Genomic DNA, 26,970 nt, shown 5'->3' with positions numbered 1-26,970 from the left:
TCTCCTCCTGTATATAGTATATACCTGTATGTCATCTCCTCCTGTATATAGTATGTACCTGTATGTCATCTCCTCCTTTATATAGTATATACCTGTGTGTCATCTCCCCTGTATATAGTATATACCTGTGTGATCTCCTGTATTAGACCTCGTTAACACGTTATTTGCTCAGTATTTTTATCTCAGTATTTGTTAGATAAATTGGCAGCCTGATAAATTCCCAGCCAACAGGAAGCCCTCCCCCTGGCAGTATATATTAGCTCACACATACACATAATAGACAGGTTATGTGACTGACAGCTGCTGTATTTCCTATATGGTACATTTGTTACTCTTGTAGTTTGTCTGCTTATTAATCAGAATTTTATTTTTGAAGGCTAATACCAGACTTGTGTGTGTTTTAGGGCGAGTTTCGTTTGTCAATTTGTGTGTGTTGAGTTGTGTGTGGAGACATGCATGTAGCGACTTTTGTGAGATGAGTTTTGTGTGGCAACATGCGTGTAGCAACATTTTGTGTGTCGAGTTGCATGTGACAGGTTAGTGTAGCAAGTTGTGTGCAGCAAGTTTTGCGCATGGCGAGTTTTGCACGTGGTGAGTTTTATGTCTGGTGCCTTTTGAGTATGTGCAAGTTTTGTGTGAGGCAACTTTTGCATGTGTTGCAAATTTTGTGCATGTGGCAATTTTTCCGCATGTGCAAGTTTTGCGTGTGGCGAGTTTTCCATGAGGTGAGTTTTGCACTTGTGGCGAGTTTTGCGTGAGCCTATTTTTTGCATGTGGCGAGTTTTGCGCGTGGTGAGTTTTGAGCGGCGACTTATGTGTTTCGACTTTTATGTGGCGAGGTTGGTGTATGTGTGGTGAAATGTGTGCTGAGGGTGGTATATGTGTTCAAGCTCGTGGTAGTGTGTGGCGCATTTTGTGTGTGTGTTCATATCCCCGTGTGTGGTGAGTATCCCATGTCGGGGTCCCACCTTAGCAACTGTACGGTATATACTCTTTGGCGCCATCACTCTCATTCTTTAAGTCCCCCTTGTTCACATCTGGCAGCTGTCAATTTGCCTCCAACACTTTTCCTTTCACTTTTCCCCATTATGTAGATAGGGGAAAAATAGTTTGGTGAATTGGAAAGCGTGGAGCTAAAATTTCACCTCACAACATAGCCTATGACGCTCTCAGGGTCCAGACGTGTGACTGTGCAAAATTTTGTTTCTGTAGCTGCGACGCCTCCAACACTTTTCCTTTCACTTTTTTCCCCATTATGTAGATAGGGGCAAAATTGTTTGGTGAATTGGAAAGCGCAGGGTTAAAATTTCACCTCACATCGTAGCCTATGACGCTCTCAGGGTCCAGACGTGTGACTGTGCAAAATTTTGTTGCTGTAGCTGCGACGCTTCCAACACTTTTCCTTTCACTTTTTTCCCCATTATGTAGATAGGGGCAAAATTGTTTGGTGAATTGGAATGCGCGGGGTTAAAATTTCACCTCACAATATAGCCTATGACGCTCTCGGGGTCCAGACGTGTGACTGTGCAAAATTTTGTGGCTATAGCTGCGACGGTGCAGATGCCAATCCCGGACATACACACATACATACACACACACACACACACACACACACACACACACACACACACATTCAGCTTTGTTAATTTTACATATACCTATTAAGCATTTCTTGTTCAGTCCATTTTGGCAAAGGGTGAATAATTGTAGTTGTACACAGTGACAAAACCTTATTTATAGTGTAGTAAAAAGGTATGGTATAAGAAAAAGTGGAAACATCAATAGTTATAGTATTATAACAGAATTAAAAAACCATACAACTAGCAAGAAGCTGAAGCCGCTATCAGCAGCACCACCACTACCATTGGCACCAGTTAGCTGGGCAGAAGTACGGTACTATTAAACACATCACAAAGATCCACCATTGCCTTCACAAAGCATATCAGAGAGAAGGAATTGAGCATGTGATAAAATATATGGCACAAGAGTCTTCCCAGTCATAGAAGGATTATGTTACCTTTGAGAGTGATACTGTCTGAGTCAGTGTTCTGCACAATTTTCCTTTCACCACCGCTATAACCATACATTTTTTACATTGCAGATATTTAATCCTGTCAATAAAACCGCTATTTTAATTTTTAGCTCCTTAAGCCACAACATTTGGAGAGTTAAAGAAGATATTTCACAAAAACATCTCTTTTTAGTTGATTTTTTTGATAAGTTGAACAGTCACATTTGTATTTGTATGAGTTGGGGGCTAAGGAGAAGGAGGGCATGATCTAAACACCTAACTGGGTTGATAGCTCTTTTAGCTGTGGTTACAGCAGAACTGGTAGTGACAGCTTCGGTGGTAATGTTACTGAGAGTTAAGGTACCGTCACATTTAGCGACGCTGCAGCGATCTAGACAATGATGCCGATCGCTGCAGTGTTGCTGTGTGGTCGCTGAAGAGCTGTCACACAGACAGCTCTCCAGCGACCAATGATGCCGAAGTCCCCGGGTAACCAGGGTAAACATCGGGTTACTAAGCGCAGGGCTGCGCTTAGTAACCCGATGTTTACCCTGGTTACCAGTGTAAATGTAAAAAGAAACAAACACTACATACTCACATTCAGGTGTCTGTCGCGTCCCCCAGCGTTCTGCTTCCCTGCACTGTGTAAGCGCCAGCCGTAAAGCAGAGCGGTGACGTCACTGTTGTGCTCTGCTTTACGGCCGGCCGGCGCTGACACAGTGCAGGGAAGCAGAACGCTGGGGGACGCGACAGACACTGGAATGTGAGTATGTAGTGTTTGGGGTTTTTTTACATTTACACTGGTAACCAGGGTACACATCAGGTTACTAAGCGTGGCCCTGCGCTTAGTAACCCGATGTTTACCCTGGCTACCAGTGAAGACATCTCTGAATCGGCGTTACACACGCCGATTCAGCGATGTCTGCAGGAGATCCAGTGACGAAATAAAGATCTGGCCTTTCTGCTCCGACCAACGATGTCACAGCAGGATCCAGATCACTGCTGCGTGTCAAACACAACGACATCGCTATCCAGGACGCTGCAACATCACGGATCGCTTAGTGATCGTTGTTAAGTTGTTCAGTGTGAAGGTACCTTTAGAATAAGGAGCCAAACCAGAAACTTCATTTGCAGATGTGTTTCGGGGTGTTTGGCTCTCCACCGGAGAACTGGTTTGTCTGTGTAAGAGGCATCTGACTGAGGGTACAAGGGGTAAAGTTTCTCCTTGAGGAAAGCATCAGGTTGGCAGAGAGAAACTTATAGTTCATGCTATCCCCCTCTGTTAACTTGAATATGCCATTATCTTCTTCAGAGAGGAAGAGGACTAGAAATCTAGTACCACCTATTGGAGGTAGCAATCCTACCTAAAAGTCAATATCAACCTTTTACAGTAAATGGTCATGACTTAAGAGGATTGAAACAGACTGCTCAAGAATAACCTAACAAGTGGCACTTTTGGCCTGTTTTCTTTGAGCTGTTCATTTACTTGGTATAAGAAGCCAAACATTTATTAGAAATTTGAATATATAATTACCCTCTTCAGATAAAGAGTACAGTAACTGTAATGCCTCATATTATAAATAGCAATTCCAAAAGTCAATATTAACCCTTTTAAAGGGCCTTGCTACCTGACTTAGGATGACAAGCTAAACCAGAAAATCCATTTGCAAACATGCATTTTGGGATGGGATGGGATGCATTTGGGATGACATACCTCAGGCAAGTGTTCAAAGGGATGAAGCTTTTCCTTGTGTAGAGCACTAATTGGTGTAGGGAGTGTCACACACAGTGTAGGAAAGACTAAGTGCAACACGAAGGCATGAGGGGAAGGGAATCCAACACTAGGGAAGGAGGGAGTGGGGACCTCTAGGCAGATCTAACGTCACTCTGTCTGCCCTAAACGCCTCTACATAGGTTCTGCACCTGTCACCAAGCAGGAATCTAATCCTTGCCTTACCCTGGCAATAAGCCCTGCTTAGGGAAGGATGGGGTGCACATTAGTCTATCCCCACTACAACTAAAGACAGCTGGGATAGACAAACAAGGGGAACACTTATCTTGCATAGACTCAGAGGTAACACAGACATCCTTCAGCAGCACCAAAGAGGAAGATAGCCGATTGCTATAGCACCAAGCCTCAACAGGGGAAAATCAAAATATCACCGGCAACTCACAGAAGCAGACAAGAAGTCTATAAACACCCAGTCCAGGTGTGTCAATTAGAGCCGGGGAGAGGTTGCCACTGGGTCCAAGAGTCAGAAGGATTTGTATGGCATCTGCAAAGCCCATCACAGAGACGTTCTGCAGGTAGATGCTGTATGACTCTCTGCAGCCTTTGACACACCCGGGTGGCCTCTGGACACTCAGGACCAGGCTTCTCAGCAAAAGAGATGTGAAATGCAATAAACAACCTGGGGCATTCACCTCTGATGCCGAGAACCACATCTTTTCCTCTGAGCCATAACCCGACCAGTGCACCAAGTACTGTAAGGAACGACGTTGAAGGCAAGAGTCTACAATCCTGGAAATGTGAAACTCTAGGTTTCCATCAACCATTATTGGGGGCAGCAGTAGAGGTGAGGACTGTTAAAGAAATGGGTAATCTTCATCTTCAAATAACAGAAAAATAACAGAAAAACAAGTATTGTGCAAGATGTTATCACCTGAGTCTCCTTAGGACGATTTCCCAGACATTCCACATAGCTGCGGTCAATTTTTCTCAGAAATATCAAGGACGTAAGTTGCTTTTGTCTAGATTAATGATATGTGCCTTTTTGTGTCTGTATCCACCCAACAATCCTGAATGTTCAGCCAAAATCTCATAAAACACAGACGTGTTTAAAGCACCCCCACATTCTTCTCACCTAATCTATCTTGTATCCCAGGATGTGTATGACAACCCATTGTCTAATCCATATTCTTGCCAATTTATTAAAGGGAACCTGTCACCTGAATTTGGCGGGACTGGTTTTGGGTCATATGGGCGGAGTTTTCGGGTGTTTGATTCACCCTTTCCTTACCCGCTGGCTGCATGCTGGCTGCAATATCGGATTGAAGTTCATTCTCTGTCCTCCATAGTACACGCCTGCGCAAGGCAAGATTGCTTTGCGCAGGCGTGTACTATGGAGGACAGAGAATGAACTGCAATCCAATATTGCAGCCAGCATGCAGCCAGCGGGTAAGGAAAGGGTGAATCAAACACCTGAAAACTCCGCCCATATGACCCAAAACCAGTCCCGCCAAATTCAGGTGACAGAGTCCCTTTAAGTTACACTGTATTTCCTTTTGATCTTTGGGCTTTAAAAAGGCCAGGCCCTGAAAATAAAGACCAGAGACTATTTGGACAGACAACGAGCGTGTGTCTCTCTGATTATTGCTTCATCGCTTAGGTATAAGAAAAACCCCTGAGTAGGTTAGAAATCCCATCTCTATCAGGACTCAAGAGGTTACACATACTGTATCTCTTGAGCAAAAATCTATGGAAGACATTGTAGATCTTTAAAGTCTGAGGTAACTCAAGACGAAATGCTGCTGGATTAATGACGGCAGTTATTTTATAGGGACCAATGAATCTAAGTCCTAACTTCCAGGAAGGAACTTTCAACCTGATGTTCCTGGTAGACAACCACACAAAGTTATTCACATTCAGGTCTGGACCTGGTAGGCATTTTCTGTCAGCCATATATTTGCACCTGTCTCCCATAATTTTACCAATTTTGGATCAGTATATTCAAGTAGAATTTTATAGGAATCATATATTTACTCAAAAAAACAAAATTTTATTAGATATTAATCTTAAAAAGCCACCAACCTGTGGCTGCACCAACAGACACCACTAAAACACTGTGAAAAAACTAGTGAGGGGAACTGGACATACCCTGCTCAGTTTCTATGTTACGGTCTGCCTATCAGTGGGGGTTGGCGCCCTATGGGGTCACGTATTGGTGCCCCCGCTCCACGTCGGCTAGCCCTAGGGTCCCTGAAATGCCCTAACCATACGTTTGGGCCCCTCTACCCACACAATCGTGTACTAAAGGTCCCCTAAAGGCTAAACATAGACCACACCTGAGTCTAGGGATTCCTATACCCCACACCGTAAATTTAAAAACAAAATGGAGAACATGTGCATATGGGCGTATGACGGAATATACCAGATTACTGAGCTCTTTTGCTCTAAATAATGATTACTTGAGCAGCACATTACACATATCTGTAATATGTATACACCGATAAAGGTATTTGTGAAAATATAGCTGGCCAGCCTGTGGCTAATAACACAGTACTTATCATAGAATTTTGGTGCCGTCCGCCTCATAGCTACTGTATATAGCCTCAGCCTCAACGCGTTTCGCCCCTCTGGCTCATCAGGAGGCTCGATCTCGTATCATGTGTTTCGATGATTTATGATTTTCGAAGAAAATGATACCTTTACCTCATTTTTAAACCGGACCGCCAAAGCGTCCTGCGCGTGTACTTCCTGTTCCTAAACCGGATGTCTCCCATAATCTTCAAATTACTCAAAATCAACCGTCACACTGAAAAGAACGACGAAACAACACTTTCCCCTTCTGGAACTCCCGATGCCCTTCCCCAGCAAAACGCAACAAATGGATGGTAACCGTTTGCACTAAGGAACAGGTAGATTCTTAAAGGTGATTATTGATAGCAAATTCTGCCAGCGGTAAGTAGGATGCCCAATTCTCCTGATTTTCGGAGACAGAGCACCTGAGGTAGGCTCCAAATTCTGGCTATCGTGCTGGGTCTGTCCATTTGACTGGGGATGGAAGGCAGGGGAAAAGGACAGCTACTCCCCCAGTCGAGAACAGAATGTTCTCCAGAACTTGGAAACAAACTGGGTCCCCTGATCTGACACCACAACGGAGGGAACCCCGTTAAACTACACAATCTCATTTAGTCTTGACATTCGGAAGAGCCGGTAATGCGACAAAATGAACCATTTTACTGAACCTATCTACAATCACTAAAACCAATGTCTTGCCTGCAGATACCGGTCAGTAATAAAATCCATGGACAAGTGTGTCCATGGTCTACTAGGAATAGGTAGTGGAAAAAGGGTACCAGAAGGATGGGTATGCGATACTTTAGAATGTGCGCAGATACTACAAGCAGCTACTTCTTCAACCACATCCCAATGCAACCCACAGAGTTGTGATGTTTGCCAATTACTTTACAGCGCAGATTTGGTGGCACAAATTACCTTCCTGGAGGCCAGGAGGCCGGGGTTTCCCCTGAGAATCCAACACCTCACCCTCCAGCTCAGGGTACAATGCTGAAATGACTACCCCCTTCTGCAAAATTGGGACAGGGTCCTCATGGTCACCATCACCAGGGAAGTTCTCGGACAAAGCATCAGACATTTAGCCAATTGAAGATACGAAAAGTTGCTATGGTCAGAGATAATAGTAATAGGATGGAGAGCCCCCACCAACCAATGTCGCCATTCCTCAAATGCCAATTTAATTGCCAAAAACTCCCTATTACCCACATCATAATTCCTCTCAGCTGAATAATTTTTTTTTAGAAAGGTATGCACATTGACGTCATTTGCCAGGGGATGGACCCTGAGACAACACAGCCCCAACCCCCACTTCCAGTGCATCAACCTCCACAACAAAGGGCTGGGAAACATCAGGTTGATTAAGTATAGGAGCCATGGCAAAACAGCTCTTAAGGGAGAAAACATTCTGCAGGGCATCGTCTGACCATTTGGAAAACTCCGATGACTTCCTTGTCATGTCAGTAAGGGGTTTCAAAATTAATGAATAATTCTGAATTAATTTCTGGTAAAAATTAGTAAAGCCCAAAACACGTTGTAGGGCCTTCAAGTTCTTGGGACAGTCCCAATCAAGGACAGCACGGATCTTCTCCAAATCCATCCAAAAACCTGAAGATTAAAACAGGTACCCCAAAAACTGCACCTTCTGGATGGCAAAAACATATTTTTCTCGTTTAGCATATAGTTTGCTATTTCTTAATAATTGCATAACCTGTTAACTTGCCCCCGATGTGTCCTGAAATCAGGAGAGTAAACTAAAATATCATCAAGATAGACCACCACAAACCTACTCACTAAATCATGGAAAAAATCATTGATGAAATGCTGAAATACAGCAGGTGCTTTGGTCAGACCGAAAGGCATGACCAGACTCTTGAAATGACCCTCAGGGGTATTGAACGCTATCTTCCATTCATAGCCTTCTCTGATTCTAACCAGGTTGTAGGTCCCCCTTAAATCCAACTTGGAAAACACCTTAGCTCCCATAACAGATCAGAAATCATTGGAAGAGGGTATGGATCTCGGACGGTAATTTGATTAAATTCCCAGAAATCTAAACAGGGACACAGACCGCTATCTTTTTTCTTCATGAGGAAGAACCCTGCCATCACAGGTGAGGGTGAGGGTCTGATGTGTCCCTTATCCAGACTTTCAGCAATGAAATCCTTCATGGCTTGTCTCTCAGGTCCAGAAAGATTATACAGTCTGGACTTTGGTAATTTAGCTCTGGTGGTCAGATTAATAGGAAAGGCAGTAATCCCCCCACTGAATGAACTCCCTGGCTTGCCGATCAACCAACGGATTATGTTTGACCAACCAGGGAAGACCCAATACAATTGGGGTGGGGAGACCATCCAAGACATAGCAAGGAATTATTTAATAAAGAACTGACCCCCACCCTCAGTCTTATATTCTGTACAATTTGAGTGAGAGCTTTATGTGCTAGTGGCACTGAGTCGATGGCTAAGATGGAAATGGGCTTAGATAAAACACAGCAAACCAGCCCGTGAGTTCTAGCAAACTCAGCATCAACCATGCTGACTCCAGTTCCACTGTCAACGAACCCAGAAATCTCCTTCATTTTGCTCTCCAGCGCCATCTATCTTGTCAGGACAAACCGGAACTGCAGGTTGACGATAGATCCACCTCTTGCTTATTCCACGCTAGACTACCAAATGTTAAATGAGCCTCCTTTTGTTTAGGTATCAAAGGACAGGCCCCAAGCACCTCCCATTTTTTTGCAAACTGCTGGGAAATGTATGATGCAGAGACACCCCCTATCTGCATGGGTTCCTCCCCCCTTTCCCGTAAGGGTTCACTGCTAGACTGGTCCCCTGGCAAAGGGGCAATACTCCGAAAAAGAGGCTCTGGAGAAGGTGGTCTTACCCACTGATCCTGAAGGCGTCTGTCAACACGTATAGCCAATGACATTGCGACCTCCGAGGACTCAGGGCTTTCATATACCACCAAAGCATTATTATTATCATTATTATTATTTATTTATTTATTTATATAGGACTATTGATTCCATGGTGCTGTACATGAGAAGGGGTTACATACAAATTACAGATATCACTTACAGTAAGCAAATTAACAATGACAGACTGATATAGGGGGGAGAGGACCCTGCCCTTGCAGGCTTACATTCTATAGGCATCTGTTAACTTTTTAGTGAGACCCTGAAGAAATTAGCTTCTGAGAGCCATGTCATTCCGCTTAGTATCAGTTGCCAATCTGCAAAATTTGGAGCCATATGTCTCCACTGACTGATTCCCCTGCTGTAAGAGATGCAACTTAGACTCAGCCAAGGCGACTCGGTCAGTGTCATCATAAATGAATCTCTATATAGTAGAGAGATCACAATACCGACTCGTTTAATTTCTGGAGGAGTGAGGACAAAGTTTAAAATAAAGTTTGCAAGCTTCCTTAAACACAAAAAACTTGTCTCTTCATCCAGAAAACCTGTCTGGGAGAGCAACCTTGGGTTCAGATTGGATTGTATCGGCCTACCTGCAAAGACCCCAACATCAGTGACCTGCAGCTGCTGTCGCTGCTGCTGAACCTAATATCAGAGGTCATTCACCTTCAGAGACAGACAGCGTAGCTGCTCTGTTAGCCCTGCAACCGGATCTATACCAAGGGAGAATAGGAAAAAAACACACCTGAAAAAATAATCACACACAGTGTAGTAATTACTGAGTGCAACACAAAGGGATAAGGGGAAGGGAATCCAACACTAGAGAAGGGGGGAGTGGGGACCTCTAGGCAGATTTAATGTCACTTTGTCTGCCCTAAACATCCTTATATATAGGTTATCCACCTGTCGCCGAGCAGGTACCTAATCCCTGCCTGACCCTGGCAATAAGCCCTGCTTAGGGTAGGAAGGGGTTCCACTAGTCAATCCCCACTACAACTAAAGACAGCTGGGACAGACTTATCTAGAGTAGATTCAGAGAGGTAACACATACATCCTTCAACAGCACCAAAGAGACTGCAATAGCTCCAAACCTCAACAGGGAAAAATGGCAGTATCACAGGTGATTCCCAGAAGCAGACAGGAAGTCTGCAAACACCTAGTCCAGGTATGTCAATTAGAGCCAGGGGGAGGATGCCACTGGGTCCAAGAGTCAGAAGGACTAGGAAGGCTTATAAAAGCCAACTGCAGAGACCTTTTGCAGATGCTGTGTGACTCTCAGCAGCCTCTGACACACACGTGACAGGGAGACTTATAAGCCGTGAACTGCTGCCCTGGGAATTTAAATATGGAAATAGCCTCTTAACCTCTTTCTGTACTCGGATGGAATAGTACGTCAGAAGACAGAACCCACTCTTTGATGTGTGCTCTGGCGCTGAGCCCACTTCAAAGCTGGGACATGTCAGCTGTTTTGTACAGCTGACATGTGCCCACAATTGTGGCGGGTGGAATCACGAGCCACCTGCCACTATTAACTAATTAAATGCCGCTGTCAAACTCTGACAGCGGCATTTACCTATCGCTTCCGGCCATCGGGCCTTAAATGCGCGCATCGCTGACCCCGCCACTTGATCGGGGTTTAGCAATGCATCGGCATGACAACCAGAGGTCTCTTGAAGACCTCAATGGTTATTGATGCCAGATTGCTGTGAGCGCCACCCTGTGGTCGGCGATCATAGCAATGCAGGAATTCTACTACATAACATAGTAACATAGTAACATAGTTAGTAAGGCCGAAAAAAGACATTTGTCCATCCAGTTCAGCCTATATTCCATCATAATAAATACCCAGATCTACGTCCTTCTACAGAACCTAATAATTGTATGATACAATATTGTTCTGCTCCAGGAAGACATCCAGGCCTCTCTTGAACCCCTCGACTGAGTTCGCCATCACCACCTCCTCAGGCAAGCAATTCCAGATTCTCACTGCCCTAACAGTAAAGAATCCTCTTCTATGTTGGTGGAAAAACCTTCTCTCCTCCAGACGCAAAGAATGCCCCCTTGTGCCCGTCACCTTCCTTGGTATAAACAGATCCTCAGCGAGATATTTGTATTGTCCCCTTATATACTTATACATGGTTATTAGATCGCCCCTCAGTCGTCTTTTTTCTAGACTAAATAATCCTAATTTCGCTAATCTATCTGGGTATTGTAGTTCTCCCATCCCCTTTATTAATTTTGTTGCCCTCCTTTGTACTCTCTCTAGTTCCATTATATCCTTCCTGAGCACCGGTGCCCAAAACTGGACACAGTACCCCATGTGCGGTCTAACTAGGGATTTGTACAGAGGCAGTATAATGCTCTCATCATGTGTATCCAGACCTCTTTTAATGCACCCCATGATCCTGTTTGCCTTGGCAGCTGCTGCCTGGCACTGGCTGCTCCAGGTAAGTTTATCATTAACTAGGATCCCCAAGTCCTTCTCCCTGTCAGATTTACCCAGTGGTTTCCCGTTCAGTGTGTAATGGTGATATTGATTCCCTCTTCCCATGTGTATAACCTTACATTTATCATTGTTAAACCTCATCTGCCACCTTTCAGCCCAAGTTTCCAACTTATCCAGATCCATCTGTAGCAGAATACTATCTTCTCTTGTATTAACTGCTTTACATAGTTTTGTATCATCTGCAAATATCGATATTTTACTGTGTAAACCTTCTACCAGATCATTAATGAATATGTTGAAGAGAACAGGTCCCAATACTGACCCCTGCGGTACCCCACTGGTCACAGCGACCCAGTTAGAGACTATACCATTTATAACCACCCTCTGCTTTCTATCACTAAGCCAGTTACTAACCCATTTACACACATTTTCCCCCAGACCAAGCATTCTCATTTTGTGTACCAACCTCTTGTGCGGCACGGTATCAAACGCTTTGGAAAAATCGAGATATACCACGTCCAATGACTCACCGTGGTCTAGCCTATAGCTTACCTCTTCATAAAAACTGATTAGATTGGTTTGACAGGAGCGATTTCTCATAAACCCATGCTGATATGGAGTTAAACAGTTATTCTCATTGAGATAATCCAGAATAACATCCCTCAGAAACCCTTCAAATATTTTACCAACAATAGAGGTTAGACTTACTGGCCTATAATTTCCAGGTTCACTTTTAGAGCCCTTTTTGAATATTGGCACCACATTTGCTATGCGCCAGTCCTGCGGAACAGACCCTGTCGCTATAGAGTCACTAAAAATAAGAAATAATGGTTTATCTATTACATTACTTAGTTCTCTTAGTACTCGTGGGTGTATGCCATCCGGACCCGGAGATTTATCTATTTTAATCTTATTTAGCCGGTTTTGCACCTCTTCTTGGGTTAGATTGGTGACCCTTAATATAGGGTTTTCATTGTTTCTTGGGATTTCACCTAGCATAGGAGCGATCTGAGCATTGCTCCTATGTAGCAGAGCCGATCAGGCTATGCCAACTTGTAGCCTCCCATGGAGGCTATTGAAGCATGGCAAAAGTTAAAAAAAATTAAAAAAATATATGAAAAAAATAATTTTAAAAAGTTGAAATCACCCCCTTTCGCCCCATTCAAAATAAAACAATAAAAAAAATCAAACATACACATATTTGGTATCGACGCATTCAGAATCGCCCAATCTATTATTAAAAAAATTAATCTGATCGCTAAACTGTGTAGAGAGAAAAAGAAATCAAAATGCCAGAATTACCTTTTTTTGGTTACCGCTTCATTGCATTAAAATGCAATAACGGGTGATCAAAAGAACATATCTGCACCAAAATGATATCATTAAAACCGACAGCTTGGCACGCAAAAAATAAGCCCTCACCTGACCCCAGATCACGAAAAATGGAGACGCTACGGGTAACGAAAATTGCACAATTTATTTTTTTTAGCAAAGTTTGAAAAAATTTTTTACCATTTGCATAAAAAATATCCTAGACATGTTTGGTGTCAATAAACTCATAATGACCTGGAGAATAATAATGGCAGGTCAGTTTTAGCAATTAATGAACCTAGCAGAAAAAAGCCAAACAAAAATCAAGTGTGGGATTGCACTTTTTTGCAATTTCACAACACTTGGAATTTTTTTTCCGTTTTCTAGTACGTGACATGCTAAAACCAATGATGTTGTTCAGAAGTACAACTCATCCCGCAAAAAATAAGCCCTCACATGGCCATATTGACTGAAATTTTAAAAGTTATGGCTCTGGGAAAGAGGGGAGCCAATACATTCTCGTCAGTGGTCATTTCCCCATCTCCAAAAGCAACAGGACACAATTATACCAAATGTCACACTTGGTTCCTCATCAGCTTCAATTGGGCAACATAGTAAGTGACTATGCTAGAATCATCATGGTTGCTATGCACTTTGGCAATTTAACACAAACTCACTGCATTGCGCAAGTCCTCAATTTTATCATGCACGAGTGAAAAGATTTTCCAAACAAAAGTGCATGAGCTTCCATAACTACAATTTTCTTTATCATAATTATAATTATTATTGTAAATTCCTCAGTAGAACTCTGTGCCAGATTGGGCCTCTGCACAGGGCTTAGCACAAAATTAATGGACAGCTATCCATGACTACAATTTTCTTTGAGAGGCAGTTGTTAAAGACTGACCTGGTTGGAATAGTGGTTTTGCAACCACTAGGGGCAGGACCGACAGGTAGGATAGTCCGGGGTAGCCAAGGAGTCGGTACACAGGAGCAGCAATGTAGTTTAAAGGAGAAGCAGGTAGCGTAATCAGAAATAGCCAAGAAGTCGGTAGAAGGAAGCAGCAGTATTATCTTAGAATGAAGGAACTGATGAAAGGAAGATTCACTAAAGGTTAGTAGCTCAATATTCTTGCAAAGAAGGAAGTACAATGCCAGGATTAAATCTGGTGTTCAATCAGGGTGGAGTCAATCAGTAACTTAGGGTAGAGACAATCAGGAAATCAGTGTCACGGGTTTACCATGACTGAAAGGAGCCAGAAGACTGCGGCGTCTGATTTCTCCTACTCCTGCACTGATTAGAAGCACTTCACCTTCATATTAAATGGTGTAAATTTACACTGTCACTCTCAGGGTGGAGACACTCAGAAACAACAAACGTACAAGATTCTGGGTTAGTAAGGAACTGTACAGCAAGCTGAATACCCCAGAGAAAAACCGCTACCTGGTGCACAAGAACTGCTGGGTTCGAGTCCTGACAGCAATATTGGAAGATAGTGGGTTAACGGCACTGCTGATGAAATTGAACAAAGTGCAATTAACCAACTACCTTCCAATACTGCCTCTAATTGTATTTTCCTTGTGGGCTTGCAGTAGATGATTTTTTCTATAGTGGTTATCATCACACAACCTGATCAGGTGAGCACAATCTGCACCTATTTATTTCTTCTTTAATGGCTAAAACCCTATTGAGCTTTATGTCGTCTATCCAATCCTTTTTGAATTACAATTTTTTTCAACATCATCCTGAGGACATAACTCAGGATTAGATCCCTGGGTAGAGCTGAAGATAAAAGGTAGACTTTTTTTTTTCAAAAATAAAATTCATGGCCAGCCATGACTGCAATTTTCTTTAAGATAATTCTCTTTTTTTTAAAAAAATGTGTTTCTCGTATAAATCGACTGTGGTAAACATTCCCTGTATAATTGATTGTCTTTTTACCCAACTCTGGACAGGGTTGGTATAAAAAAGCAAACAGTGCTTTAAAATGTCAAGACTACAATTTTCTTTACCATCATTATAATTTTTTGGTTAAAATTGGATATTTTTATGTTTGGACTGGTACGATTTCCTGTAGAACCCTAAGCAGGATTGACCCTATGTAAAAGGGCAAAAAGTACTGTTTCATTCCTGTTTAAATTTTGTCAAAAGTTTGAACATGGTAATCAAACAAGAAATCAAACCCTGACTTAAGGTACCGTCACACTAAGCGACGCTGCAGCGTCACCGCTCTGCTTTCTGGCCGCTGTGCTTACACAGGGCAGAGAAGCAGAGCGCCGAGGGACAGACAGCGGAAAGTAAGTATGTAGTGTTTGTTTTTTTTTACTTTTACGCTGGTAACCAGGGTAAACATCGGGATACTAAGCGCGGCCCTGCGCTTAGTAACCCGATGTTTACCCTGGTTACCAGCGAAGACATCGCTGAATCGGCGTCACACACGCCGATTCAGCGATGTCAGCAGGAAGTCCAGCGACGAAATAAAGTTCTGGACTTTCTGCAGCGACCAACGACATCACAGCAGGATTCTGATCGCTGCTGTGTGTCAAACTGAACGATATCGCTAGCCAGGACACTGCAACGTCACGGATCGCTAGCGATATCGTTCAGTGTGACGGTACCTTAAGCGCGGCCCTGCGCTTAGTAACCCGATGTTTACCCTGGTTACCGGCATAGTTGGTCGCTGGAGAGCTGCCTGTGTGACAGCTCTCCAGCGACCAAACAGCGACGCTGCAGCGATCCGGATCGTTGTCGGTATCGCTGCAGCGTCGCTTAGTGTGACGGTACCTTTAGTTTCCTGAAACATGGACACCATGTTAGATATAGAAAGCACAATACAAAGTTGATATGATTAATTGTGACTCAAGAATGGATGGTCATCCTCAAGTTCTGACCTCTGCTTTCAAAGTTTGTAAAGCGCATGGACTACACGTTAAGACAATTGCATTCTTAGTAGGCCCTTTCTCAGGAAATTTAAGTAATTCTCCTGGACTTTTATTCAGTGACTGAACTTTCTGCCTGATCACAAAAGACTGAAGGCTAATTTTTTGACCCTTCTTTAAGTTAGAAAAACATGAAAAGTCTGTCAGTTCAGTATCTTATTAAATGGGCAATTAAGTTGCTAATGGTTACCAATCCATTTATATGGTGAGATCACATTCACATTGTTATGACGAGCTTGATAGGGGTCGGATACAAACGGGAAAGACTCCAAAGTTCAAACTTCTTTTCAAAATAATTTGAGTATTTACAATAGTTGCAATTTGCCACACATTAACTTTTTAGGAAAAAAATTGGCAAAGCTGGCTAATTTACAGTTGCATATACAATTGAAACCAGAAGTTTACATACACTATGTAAAAAGACATGCATGTTTTTCTCATTATCTGAAATTAAATCAGAATAAGCCTTTCCCGGTTTAGGTCAGTTAGGATTCTCATAATCTACTATATAATTGTCTAAGGGTCACTTCCGTCTTTCTGTCTGTCCTTCTATCTGTCTGTCATGGATATTCATTGGTTGCGGCCTCTGTCTGTCATGGAATCCAAGTCGCTGATTGGTCGAGGACAAAACGCCCACAACCATTGCCACGACCAATCAGCGACGGTCATAGTCCGGCGGCAATATGGCCGCTCTTTCCTCCCCGCAGTCAGTGCCCACTCCATACTCCCCTCCAGTCATCCAGTCAGCCCTCACACAGGGTTAATGCCAATGTTACCGGAGCGCGGTGTAACGCACTCCGGTTACGCAGCTATTAACCCTGTGTGACCAACTTTTTACTATTGATGCTGCCTACCTCCTAATTTACTCCTCTAAAACTTAGATGTTTCTTATGGTCCGGTGCGTCTTATAGTCCAAAAAATACGGTAATTACATTGCTCTTCAATTCATTATATTTACATGCCCCACACCCTCAATTCATTATACCATGTCCTCTCTCTCACAACCCACCCTCAGTTCATTCTAATACAATGTAATCTCTCCCATCCCCCGCACTGAATTCATTAGTCATTACTTTCCACTCAGTGCTGGCTGGTTCACATGACAGTGAAGAAGGCAACAGGAGCTCCAATTTAGATTCCCTGTCAGTCTCTATTGCTGAAAATGGGGCTTCAGAAAGCCTCAATATCAGGCGATTAGTGCTGAAAATGGTGGAACACAAAATATTATAATCAAAGTGATCTGTTTTACCTCCCAAGGCCCAGGGCTCCAGGGGGACCTATGGCCAGAATGGCCCGAATATTTCATTTACCACCACCGGAGGCACTAATCATCATTATAATCCACCTATGACAGTGGATGATTCATGTTTATAGTAGGCTGCGCTGCTGGAATAAAATTATTTTTATGTGGTGAAGTTGAAGGCTTTAATTGCCATAACCTGTATCAATCCCTAATCGGTGTATTTTTCAAGTGTTAAAACTGACATACATTTGCTCTGGGAAGTGAGCACCATCAACCAGAAGTGGAGGAGCAAAATTAGGGATTGTAATGGTTCACTGAGCTCTTGGTCATGCCAAGGGAGCACGGAAACCCCCACTTTAGCACACAGATTCAAATTTTTTTTTCAGGGACTGTATTAGTAACGGGTAGTATTGAGCGATACCGTCCGATACTTGAAAGTATCGGTATCGGATAGTATCGGCCGATACCCGAAAAATATCGGATATCGCCGATACCGATATCCGATACCAATACAAGTCAATGGGACATCAAGTATCGGAAGGTATTCTCATGGTTCCCAGGGTCTGAAGGAGAGGAAACTCTCCTTCAGGCCCTGGGATCCATAGGGATGTGTAAAATAAAGAATTAAAATAAAAAATATTGATATGCTCACCTCTCCGGAGGCCCCTGGACTTCACGCTGCTAACCGGGAGGCTTCTTTGTTTAAAAAGCGCGCCTTTCAGACCTGTGAATGACGTCCCGGCTTCTGATTGGTCGCGTGCCACCCATGTGACCGGCACGCGGCCAATCAGAAGCCGCGACGTCATTCTCATTCACAAAACTGCTAATTCTAGGAATTGAGGACCTGCGAATGACGTCGCGGCCTCTGATTGGTCGCGTGCCGGTCACATGGGCGGCACGCGACCAATCAGAAGCCGGGACGTCATTCACAGGTCCGAAAGGCGCGCTTTTTAAACAAAGAAGCCTCCCGGTTAGCAGTGTGAAGTCCAGGGGCCGCCGGAGAGGTGAGCATATCAATATTTTTTATTTTAATTCTTTATTTTACACATCCCTATTGATTCGATACCGATACCCGATATCACAAAAATATCGGATCTCGCTATCGGAATTCCGATACCGCAAGTATCGGCCGATACCCGATACTTGCGGTATCGGAATGCTCAACACTAGTAACGGGTACAGTGCTAGTATGATCTACTGTATATATGAAGGCTACATCCCGTATATCATTGTAATGCTCATTTAAAGCAAAAAAATAAAAATCCATCCAATCTTAAAAGATCATAGAGGATTTTTAGTGAGAAGCAGCAAGGTTCTCATTAAAAATTAGAAACTTTAACCATTAGTGATGAAGTAGAGTCATCTGAGCACAAACAATGAAGATTTGGGGCAAGGAGAAGTCAACTACACAGCTGCAGGTTTCAAGGGATTTTGTTTTGTGGCTGGAATACAGTATTGGGAAGTAAGCAGAAACATATTCTCCAGCCATAACCTTGTAGTAGTCCGCTATATGTCACTTCTGTGAATATGTCTCATCCTGTTCTTCTTTATTACACAAGTCAGTGCTGAATAACTGATTTTGCACGCAGTGTTCTGAAAACCCTCCCACAATTTGGCAATGTTTCTATGAGCTCAAATTGCACTACACTCCCTGCTGCGGGGCTCTTTATATAAACCGTCCCCGAGAAACCCGAGAGCAGCGAGCTCTGAGCTTCCGAATCCAAGGACAAGTACGTGCAACAGGCAGAACATTTAACATATAGCGTGCTGATTTCTGAATGCTAAACAGACTTTTATCTCCTATGGAATATCCATCACATTTATAACTCAGCAGAGGAATCTCCGCAGAAGGTAAAGTAGGGGCTCAGAAATAAATGTATCTGTTGTTTAAAAGTTGCCTGCATTTCTATATGATTCCCGATCATTTTGTTCCTCTAATACGTGCGTCTTCATTACGTTCATTTGTAGATATTTAAGTTTTAATGCTGAAAATTTCTCAAACGGCCCAAAACCATCTGTGCACGGCGCAGCTCGCACGGGCCCTGCTTTGTCACTTTTCTTTTGGTGTTTGATGTTTTTAAAATGCAGTCTGTTCTGACTTGCGCTGTTTTGTAATTAAACATAATTGTTTTTGTTCTTGTTTTGTCTCTCAGGTACAGTTTAGCTGCATTTTGTACCGTTCTTGATACTACTGTTGCCTGAATTGGGACTATGGCATCTGTTCCATCAGCTGGTTGCCTCTTAGCTAAAAATCAGTTCTACAGAGGTAAGCATCTAAATAATAGATGTCTTTCTGAAGTTTCTCCAAAGAAATCGAAAACTTCTACTACATTTTGTGCAAAAATTGTTCAATAATATTTTCTTCCTGCAGTGCGGCTGAATTCAGAGTCTAGTGTGTCCTCCAGTAGTTCAGACTCAGGACTTCCGGTGGACCTGGAGAAACCTCAGCCTGGTATTTACTCGCTATTCATCTGTTTATTACATTATGTACTGTCTTCTGAATGTAAAATACATGACCAATTGTACATTTTGCATTTGAGTAAATCAAAACCAAAGAACCTATGCTGCCACACACATACCAAAACCTTTTTGTGGGTTTGTTCTTACTACTTACATTAGCTTGGAGCATATATAGATATAGGCAGTCATATGAACTAGCCTCCCATTACTATTGTGTTCTATGTACGGTCCTCCTGTGTACTCGTTTTACATCATAGGTACCTACCCCCGCCCTATTCTTGTACGTGCTATGGGTGGCACGGGGATTGTTCCAATTTGTCATTTCTTTACCTGTTATAATTAATAAAGTTTTTTGTATTTTGCATATATTTGGACTTTTGACTTAGTTTGGTTTATGTCTGAGCAGTTTGTCCATTTTGGTCCTATCTCAGTCCTATTTACTAATCGATAGTTAAACCCTAATTGGGAAGATAATTATGTTGGTGACTGTTTTGTGTATATGGTTATACTTACCCAAACCACAAGAACAACCTGATATGTACATCCATCCTTATTCCGGTAACATGGACATGAATGTGCCCATAAGTATACACTTACAAGAAGAGTCTAATCTTGATGATTGTCAGTCACTTTTAGGCAAATTATAGCATTAGAACTTTTATCAAAGATGGAAATGACAGCAACATTGAAACTCTCACAATACTTTAATAAGAAGATAAGTTATGAAATGTACTATATGTCGCACTACTATAATGTATTGTCATTCCTCAAACTAAGAGATTCTAGTTGAGTATTCATTAGAACCCTTTTTTAAAGATATATTTACATTTTTTTAACAACTGACAAGCCTCTATACATATCAATCCAAGGCATAAAGATCTGGCTACATTTTTCACTAGTGAACACATTGTAACTTTCTATATACTGTGTAAATGTAAAGTTCAATGTAGTCAGTATGCAGTCAGCTCCTGCACTCCCTCTAGTGGTGGCTGCAAACAGCTAGAATGTTGTGCTCAATTCTATTATTTATTAAGGAGATGTGAGTGTATAAAAACGTAAGCTGAAAGTTATAAAAAATGCATTAGGGACCTAATTAGCATTGAAGGTTGTCTCCTCCTCCCCCACCCAAGGAAAATTATTTTAAAAAATGGAGCTCTACTTTGTATGCAATATTTCTCTGAATGGGACAGTTTATTGTCTACATAAAAGCATGTTTCTCTAAGAAAGAGAAGCCATTAAACAATCAATTGCAATTATTTGATAGGTTTACCCGAGATGGTTGAAAAATGCTGGTGGTTGAAAAACTTTTTCCACTGTGAGCAAGTTGCCATTTCTTCAGTGCAAATAAACATGGACACTAGAAGGTAAGACGATGGTGTTACTGTAAAAATGTATACATAAAAAAAATTGTTTTAATTGCAAAGTAAACCCTATCTGATCTTACTAACATTGTGCATAATTCTTTAGGTTTAATGTTTTCATCAGTTCATCTAGTTCAATGCAAGATACTATATATAACTCTGTCGCATTCAGTGATGAGACTAAAGTAGGAGCACCACCAATATAATATTGTCGGCCTATCCTTAGGAAAGGCCAACAAATTAAAATGCAAAAATAATTTGTATTCAAAAGTAATACACACTAAAAAAGACTTATAAAAATCAGTATCCCCATCATAATCAAAAAACACTATTACTACTTTTACTATTACTACCCGCAGCCTGAGCTCATTCCACTCTACCACTCACTCTTACTTGATAATTTCCTCCATTTGATCCCTCTCACATATATCATGTTAACCCTGGATTCATGTTTTTTGAATTTGTGTATTACTTTTGAATAACATTTATTTTATCTTTATCTACGCCTCTTTTGAGTGGTGTTTTTGGATTCTCTGTAACCTTTTTTAGGTTGTATATGCTCATAACTCACCCAGTTACTTATTATGTTTTTATTATGATGGGGATACTTATTTTTACACTTTGAGACCCCTTATATTTATATGTTTTGGATTTCTTTATGGCAACAAATGTAAAAGGTTGGATAAAGCCTTTAAAGGGGTTATCCGGGACTATTTAAATTTTTTACTACGTCCCGAAGAACCAACAAGCAGGTAGTTGTAAATTACCTGCCTATTGTGCTGGGCACCAATCACTACTGACGCCAATATTTGCCTAATTGCAGGGAGCCACCTGTCAATTGACATGGTGTCGGCAGTTACGCCCACTCGACAGACCAGCCGGGAAGAGAAAGAGCTGATCTGTTGAGGTCAGCTGAATTGCCAACAGGAGTGGTTGGTGACCGCTGTAAGGCAGGTAGTTAGCAACAACTTGCATGTTAGTCTGTAGGCCCACAGTAAAAAAAAAATTGTCCTAGACAAACCTTTTAAAGGGCTTGTCTCATCTTCATAAATTAGGAAAATTGCAAAGTGCTTAACAAGCAACTTGATATTTTACGTGTTATTAAAATTCCTTCAAGAACAGAGACATTTTTAATTTAATTTTGCAGTGCTCGTTTCCTAGTGTAGACTGCAGTAGTGGCCGGTTTGTTAGGCAAGGAGTAGAGCGCTGACAAGCTCTTTGTTAGAGCTTACAAGTGCTTCTTTGAAGCTGGATGGACAGATCAACTTGAGTGCCATTGTGCTCTTCTGATGCTACAGAGGAAAAAGTCAAAATTGTTAAAGTGAACCTGTCAGCAGGTTTTTGCTAATCTGAAAACAGCAGGAGATAGAGGCTGAAACACAGAATTCAGGGATGTGTCACTTGTCAAAGTACATGCTGTCGTTTACTAACTGTGAAAGATTTATTACTAAGTGATTATCATTGCCAGACTAGTCCTGGAACTAAGCAGCTCCCTAACTATGGATTTTGTACACTGAGAGCCTGGTGTGGACGTGGTTAGCTTTCTCAGCTCTGCTTCATTCTAAATCTAAAAGCTCTGATTGTGTGAGAACCACTGCACCCAGTATTCTAAGTGATACATCATTGGATTCAGCATCTCTTTTGCTACATTTTGCTGCTCACAGATGAGGTAGCAAAAACTTGCTGACAGATTCTTTTTATTTGTTCAGGAAGGCAGAGAAGTTAGGAACAACCCTTTAGCAATAAACTAAAAGTTTGCTAACTTTTATCTGAAATATCTAAAAGAACAGAGCCATTACATTCTGGGACACTATCTTACAAAAAAAACATATATTTTTTAATGTTTACCTTGAGATTGACTTTAATGTGTTTGTAATCTAAAACAACACTGTAGTACATTCTGCCTACGGAGTCATTTTTGCCCAAAACAAAACCTTTTTATGTGCTGTACCACAGTGTTGCAATTCACGTGAACCAGACACTGTCATAAAAAAAGGATTGTTTTCTACCTGCTGAATAATATACGTCCTACCTTAGATGTTTCTCTGGGAAAAAAAGTTTACAGTGTAAGTGCAATAAATGGTGTATAATCATTATATCTCATAGTAACGGAGGTGTATCATCATTTCTTCTGTTTTTAATAGGCACCACAGCTGAATATAACTGTCTACAATCATTTTGCTTGCTTCAGTGGATGACAGTAAAGAAATGCTACAAGCCATATTGTCCGGAGACAATCAACTGTGCGTCCGAAGAAGATAATTAATTAGTTCCTACCCAAACATGTAAACCTGATTATTTCCATCTCGGCATCTAATCAGACTAAATATTTTATTATCAGACTGAACCTTGTGTCAGAAATGCATCAAAACTAGATATAGGACTGTAGGAATCATCCGAAGAGATGAAAACAATTCTTTTATGTCTGTGTAGGAACCAAAAGTAGAACAGGGTCAAATGATTTTTATAGTCAATGAGAGTACTTACTTGTTTCTATTGAAGTTGTAAGACCGTGGTTTGGCATGCTCTAAAATGCCTGTGCCAATGTTAGAAGAGATGAATGTATTCACAAAGACAAATTGCAGAGTATTTTTGAACAGCTTACAACTTCTCCATTCTTGCCATATATGCCTTTTCCTTTTTTTGCTTCGCTTTTATTTGCACACTTTGCCATATCAATGGATACATATTATCATACTCATAATGAAAGATTGTAGTCTGGAAAATTGATGCTGAGCGAATTAAGATTTTTTAAATAGTTAAAGAGGTTGACCACTACTTTAACAGTGATGGTCTATCCTTAGAATAAGTGATCAATGTCTGATATGTGGGGGTGCGACACCCTGCACCACCGTCTATCAGCTACTCCCGGTGTTGGCCAAAAATGCTTAGTCACCAAGGTGCACCCCACAGCTCCGTCCACGGAATAGTGACCGTGGCCGAGTACTGCTTAAGCACCAATTATTGATTTGAATAGGTTTGGATGTGCTGTACCCCGCCACTATACAGATGACGGTGTTGTGAGGTGCAGCTCTGTAACTGAGCAGTTCTGGTCGCCACCAACACTGAGGATAGGTGATCCATTGAGGAGCCGGGTGTCTCACCCCAAGTGATCAGACATTGATGACCTATCCTAAGGTTAGGCCATAAATATTAGACTAACATGAATATTAAACAGAGGGCAAATCGGTGGTGAGGACACATACTAGTCTTTTGCGAGAAACAGTCATTTCAGAGCAATAATGATCTGATCAATCGGTTAAAACATTTGCTAGACATGTTGAGAAATTCTTCTTGCTTACCCCTCTTCTTCTTCGCTTACCCTTAAGCTGTCAATGCACATTATATTTTTTGTTTGAAAACACCTGGCGATTTACAGAAAATCTAATGTGTTTTGGAGTCAATGGACCCAAGCAGATGGGAAATATTGGAAAAATAATATGGAATCATCAGTGTCAAATTTTTTCAGCTAATACACGTTTTTCGCAAATATCAAGCCCCTTGCATATCACATTTAATTAGATCAAAAGAATAATAATAAGATGATAGCACAAACATAAGAGGAGAATTGCTTTATAACTGCTTAGGGAATTCTTTGTCTCTCTTTTGTGCTCTGATTTCTTTGTTAGTTTGATTTTAGATTAGATGTCCTACGCACAATGGACACGGGATCATAATCGTGCTGAAGTCCCAAATCTCTAAGGTCTCCAGCACATATTTGTTGTAGTTTACATCCAGGATTTAACTAAAACACTGGGAGAAAACTGATTGGGCAAGTGATCATGTTGTTTGCAAGGGGTTTGCCTCCATTTGAATAGCACGTGTCGCTACGCCAAACATATGTTCAAAAGTTTGGTCACATCTTGGGAGAAAATGGTGGAAAAACCTTAATGACAACTAAAATATATTTACCACAGTTTAAGCCATCAGTGGTGATCCATAAAGTTGCATCAGACTCACAACAATGAGCCTGATGCAACAGATATTTGTGAACACATGTTTAGGGTGTAATTCACAATAAGTTTTATTGCTAAGTTTTGGAGCAGAAATTCTCCAAAACCCTCCTAAAAACTTGTAGTTTACGCACGGTCATGCATCACCCATCCTTACAAGGTTTCATTGGAAAGTTTTATATTTATGCCAGTTTCAGAATATAAAAATAACCTTGGAATTTTCTGTGAAAGTCTAATCCTAAAACTGAGGGCAGCACTAAAAAATATACATATGTACAATCATATTTGCTAATAAAATACTCATCCTAACAATAAAAAAATTGGAGAGGAGAATATTTCTGCTTCCATTAGAGGTATTAGTTTTACATAACACATTTTGATTCTTTAGATTCAGTTATCTATTCATTAGAAGACATTAGAAGTTATAGAGAGACAAGTTTGAAGAAAGCTGTCCTAATAATGAAAAAATAATCTTCATCTGTCGTACACCTTGTTAAAGATTAAAAAAAAAGAGCTCTACATTGCCGGTCTGAGCGTCTTCAGTGTAATCAGATCAGGAAATGATCTATCAAAGTCTTGGGATTTGTGATAAATTCTTTCAATCTTAAACTTTGACACAACTTTGGATTTGTCTGTGACATGTAGTAAATTTCTTGCAGAATGTTTGCTTGTATTTAAGTCTTTTACTGCCATAATATATCCATATTTTCATGGATGCTTTCTGTATTGTCATGTGTATTTTATACTGCATTTTTGTACATAATTATATATACATATATATAAAATAAAAGATTTCTAATATACGAGAATATTTGCATCTTTCATTTTATGTTGAAATTTCTGTAAAATTGAGCATTTGTAGTAAAACTGTTGTCAAACAATGAAAATTTAACATAATCCATGTACATTATAAGATGCCCAAAGTGTAGAGATGAGCAAACTTGAACTGTAAAGTGTCCTAGTGTCCATGCTGAACTCCGAACATGGCCTTTTCCTGGAAGTCCATTTTACAATTTGGGAGCTCCGGGAGAGGGACGGAGAAATTGATTTGCCAAATGCAGGGTTCGGGTACCCATTAATTTTTGTGGGGTTCGGGTTCAAGTTCCAGTACAGTTTTGGTACTCAATCTGAACTTTTGGTTAAAGTTCTGTCGAACCAGGCGATCCCGAACTTCTACGAGTCCGATCATCCCTCTAAAGAGTGTTACAAAAGCCGGCACGTAAAATATTTATTGGACTACATAAAATTGCCACTTCACTTATCAGTAAACCTCCTTTAGATGACCATATATCTATTCCACCTTATGTCTCCAAAAATATGCACACTTAGATTTACCAAGCATGTATGCGTTCCGAATGTAGTCACCACTGGTTGTGGCATATAGCTTGTGCGCTCACATGACAGCAGGTGTTATGACCCAAACTAAGAGCCTTAAACTCTTATATGAAATTGTTAGTTCTTTTCACAAAATCTGTGGGTGCAAGAAAACTTGCTGCCACAAAAAAGATGAGAAAATAAAAAATGCTATATTGCTATGTCAACTAGCCCACTGTTTTTCCACATTATCTCCCTCCTCTTCTGCTCTGTTGGTATGAAACTCAGTTCATTAAAATCTATGGTATATGAACCCAAACCTCTGTCCTTGTTGCCTCATCATCATCCGGTCAGCATAACACCTGCACCACCAACTTCAGCACAGCCAGGGTTAAACTACAGCAGGCCGACCTGAAACTCATCTGTTTGTGAGAAAAATCGCACACTGTGTAGTAACTTAGATGGGGAAGGGAATCAAAGAACAGACAGATGTGTGGCTGGTTTTGTTACACCTCAAACCTGGCCTGGTGCTGTGCACTAATGGGCGAAATCTCAGAGCAGCTCTGGGCCTAGCTGGTTTGATAAACATCCCTTGCCTAGTGCTCAATTTGGTGGTGCAAAGCTTCCTTAAAAAATACACAGATATATGTCAGAGCTGCTACTAAAACTGCAGGCAGTCTGTGCTTGCTTTCATCATTCTCACCTGTGTGCGCTGCA

The 26,970-nt window shown here is 41.4% G+C and overlaps 1 protein-coding gene across 1 annotated transcript; it reads left to right on the top strand.

The window, feature by feature from the left end:
• The first annotated feature begins 18,859 nt into the window (after positions 1–18,859).
• On the top strand, positions 18,860–25,744 carry PPDPFL (pancreatic progenitor cell differentiation and proliferation factor like). Its single transcript, XM_069731322.1, has 5 exons — positions 18,860–19,016; positions 19,319–19,431; positions 19,537–19,617; positions 20,890–20,989; positions 23,131–25,744. Exons 2-5 carry the CDS (start codon positions 19,377–19,379, stop codon positions 23,141–23,143), a joined length of 249 nt encoding a protein of 82 aa, XP_069587423.1. The 5' UTR covers positions 18,860–19,016; positions 19,319–19,376; the 3' UTR covers positions 23,144–25,744.
• The last annotated feature ends 1,226 nt before the right edge of the window (positions 25,745–26,970 follow it).

Source organism: Ranitomeya imitator, chromosome 6 (assembly GCF_032444005.1).
Source record: "Ranitomeya imitator isolate aRanImi1 chromosome 6, aRanImi1.pri, whole genome shotgun sequence".
Classification (NCBI taxonomy): Eukaryota; Metazoa; Chordata; class Amphibia; order Anura; family Dendrobatidae; genus Ranitomeya; species Ranitomeya imitator.
The sequence above is the reverse complement of the archived record's forward strand: the minus strand, read 5'-3'. Positions and strand labels throughout refer to the sequence as shown.

Bases quoted from the DNA above. Each gene is read 5' to 3' on its own strand.
- PPDPFL (XM_069731322.1), top strand. From the start codon at position 19,377: ATGGCATCTGTTCCATCAGCTGGTTGCCTCTTAGCTAAAAATCAGTTC. The intron at 19,432-19,536 runs GTAAGCATCTAA...TTCTTCCTGCAG, and splicing joins TAAAAATCAGTTCTACAGAG to TGCGGCTGAATTCAGAGTCT. The intron at 19,618-20,889 runs GTATTTACTCGC...ATTATTTGATAG, and splicing joins CCTGGAGAAACCTCAGCCTG to GTTTACCCGAGATGGTTGAA.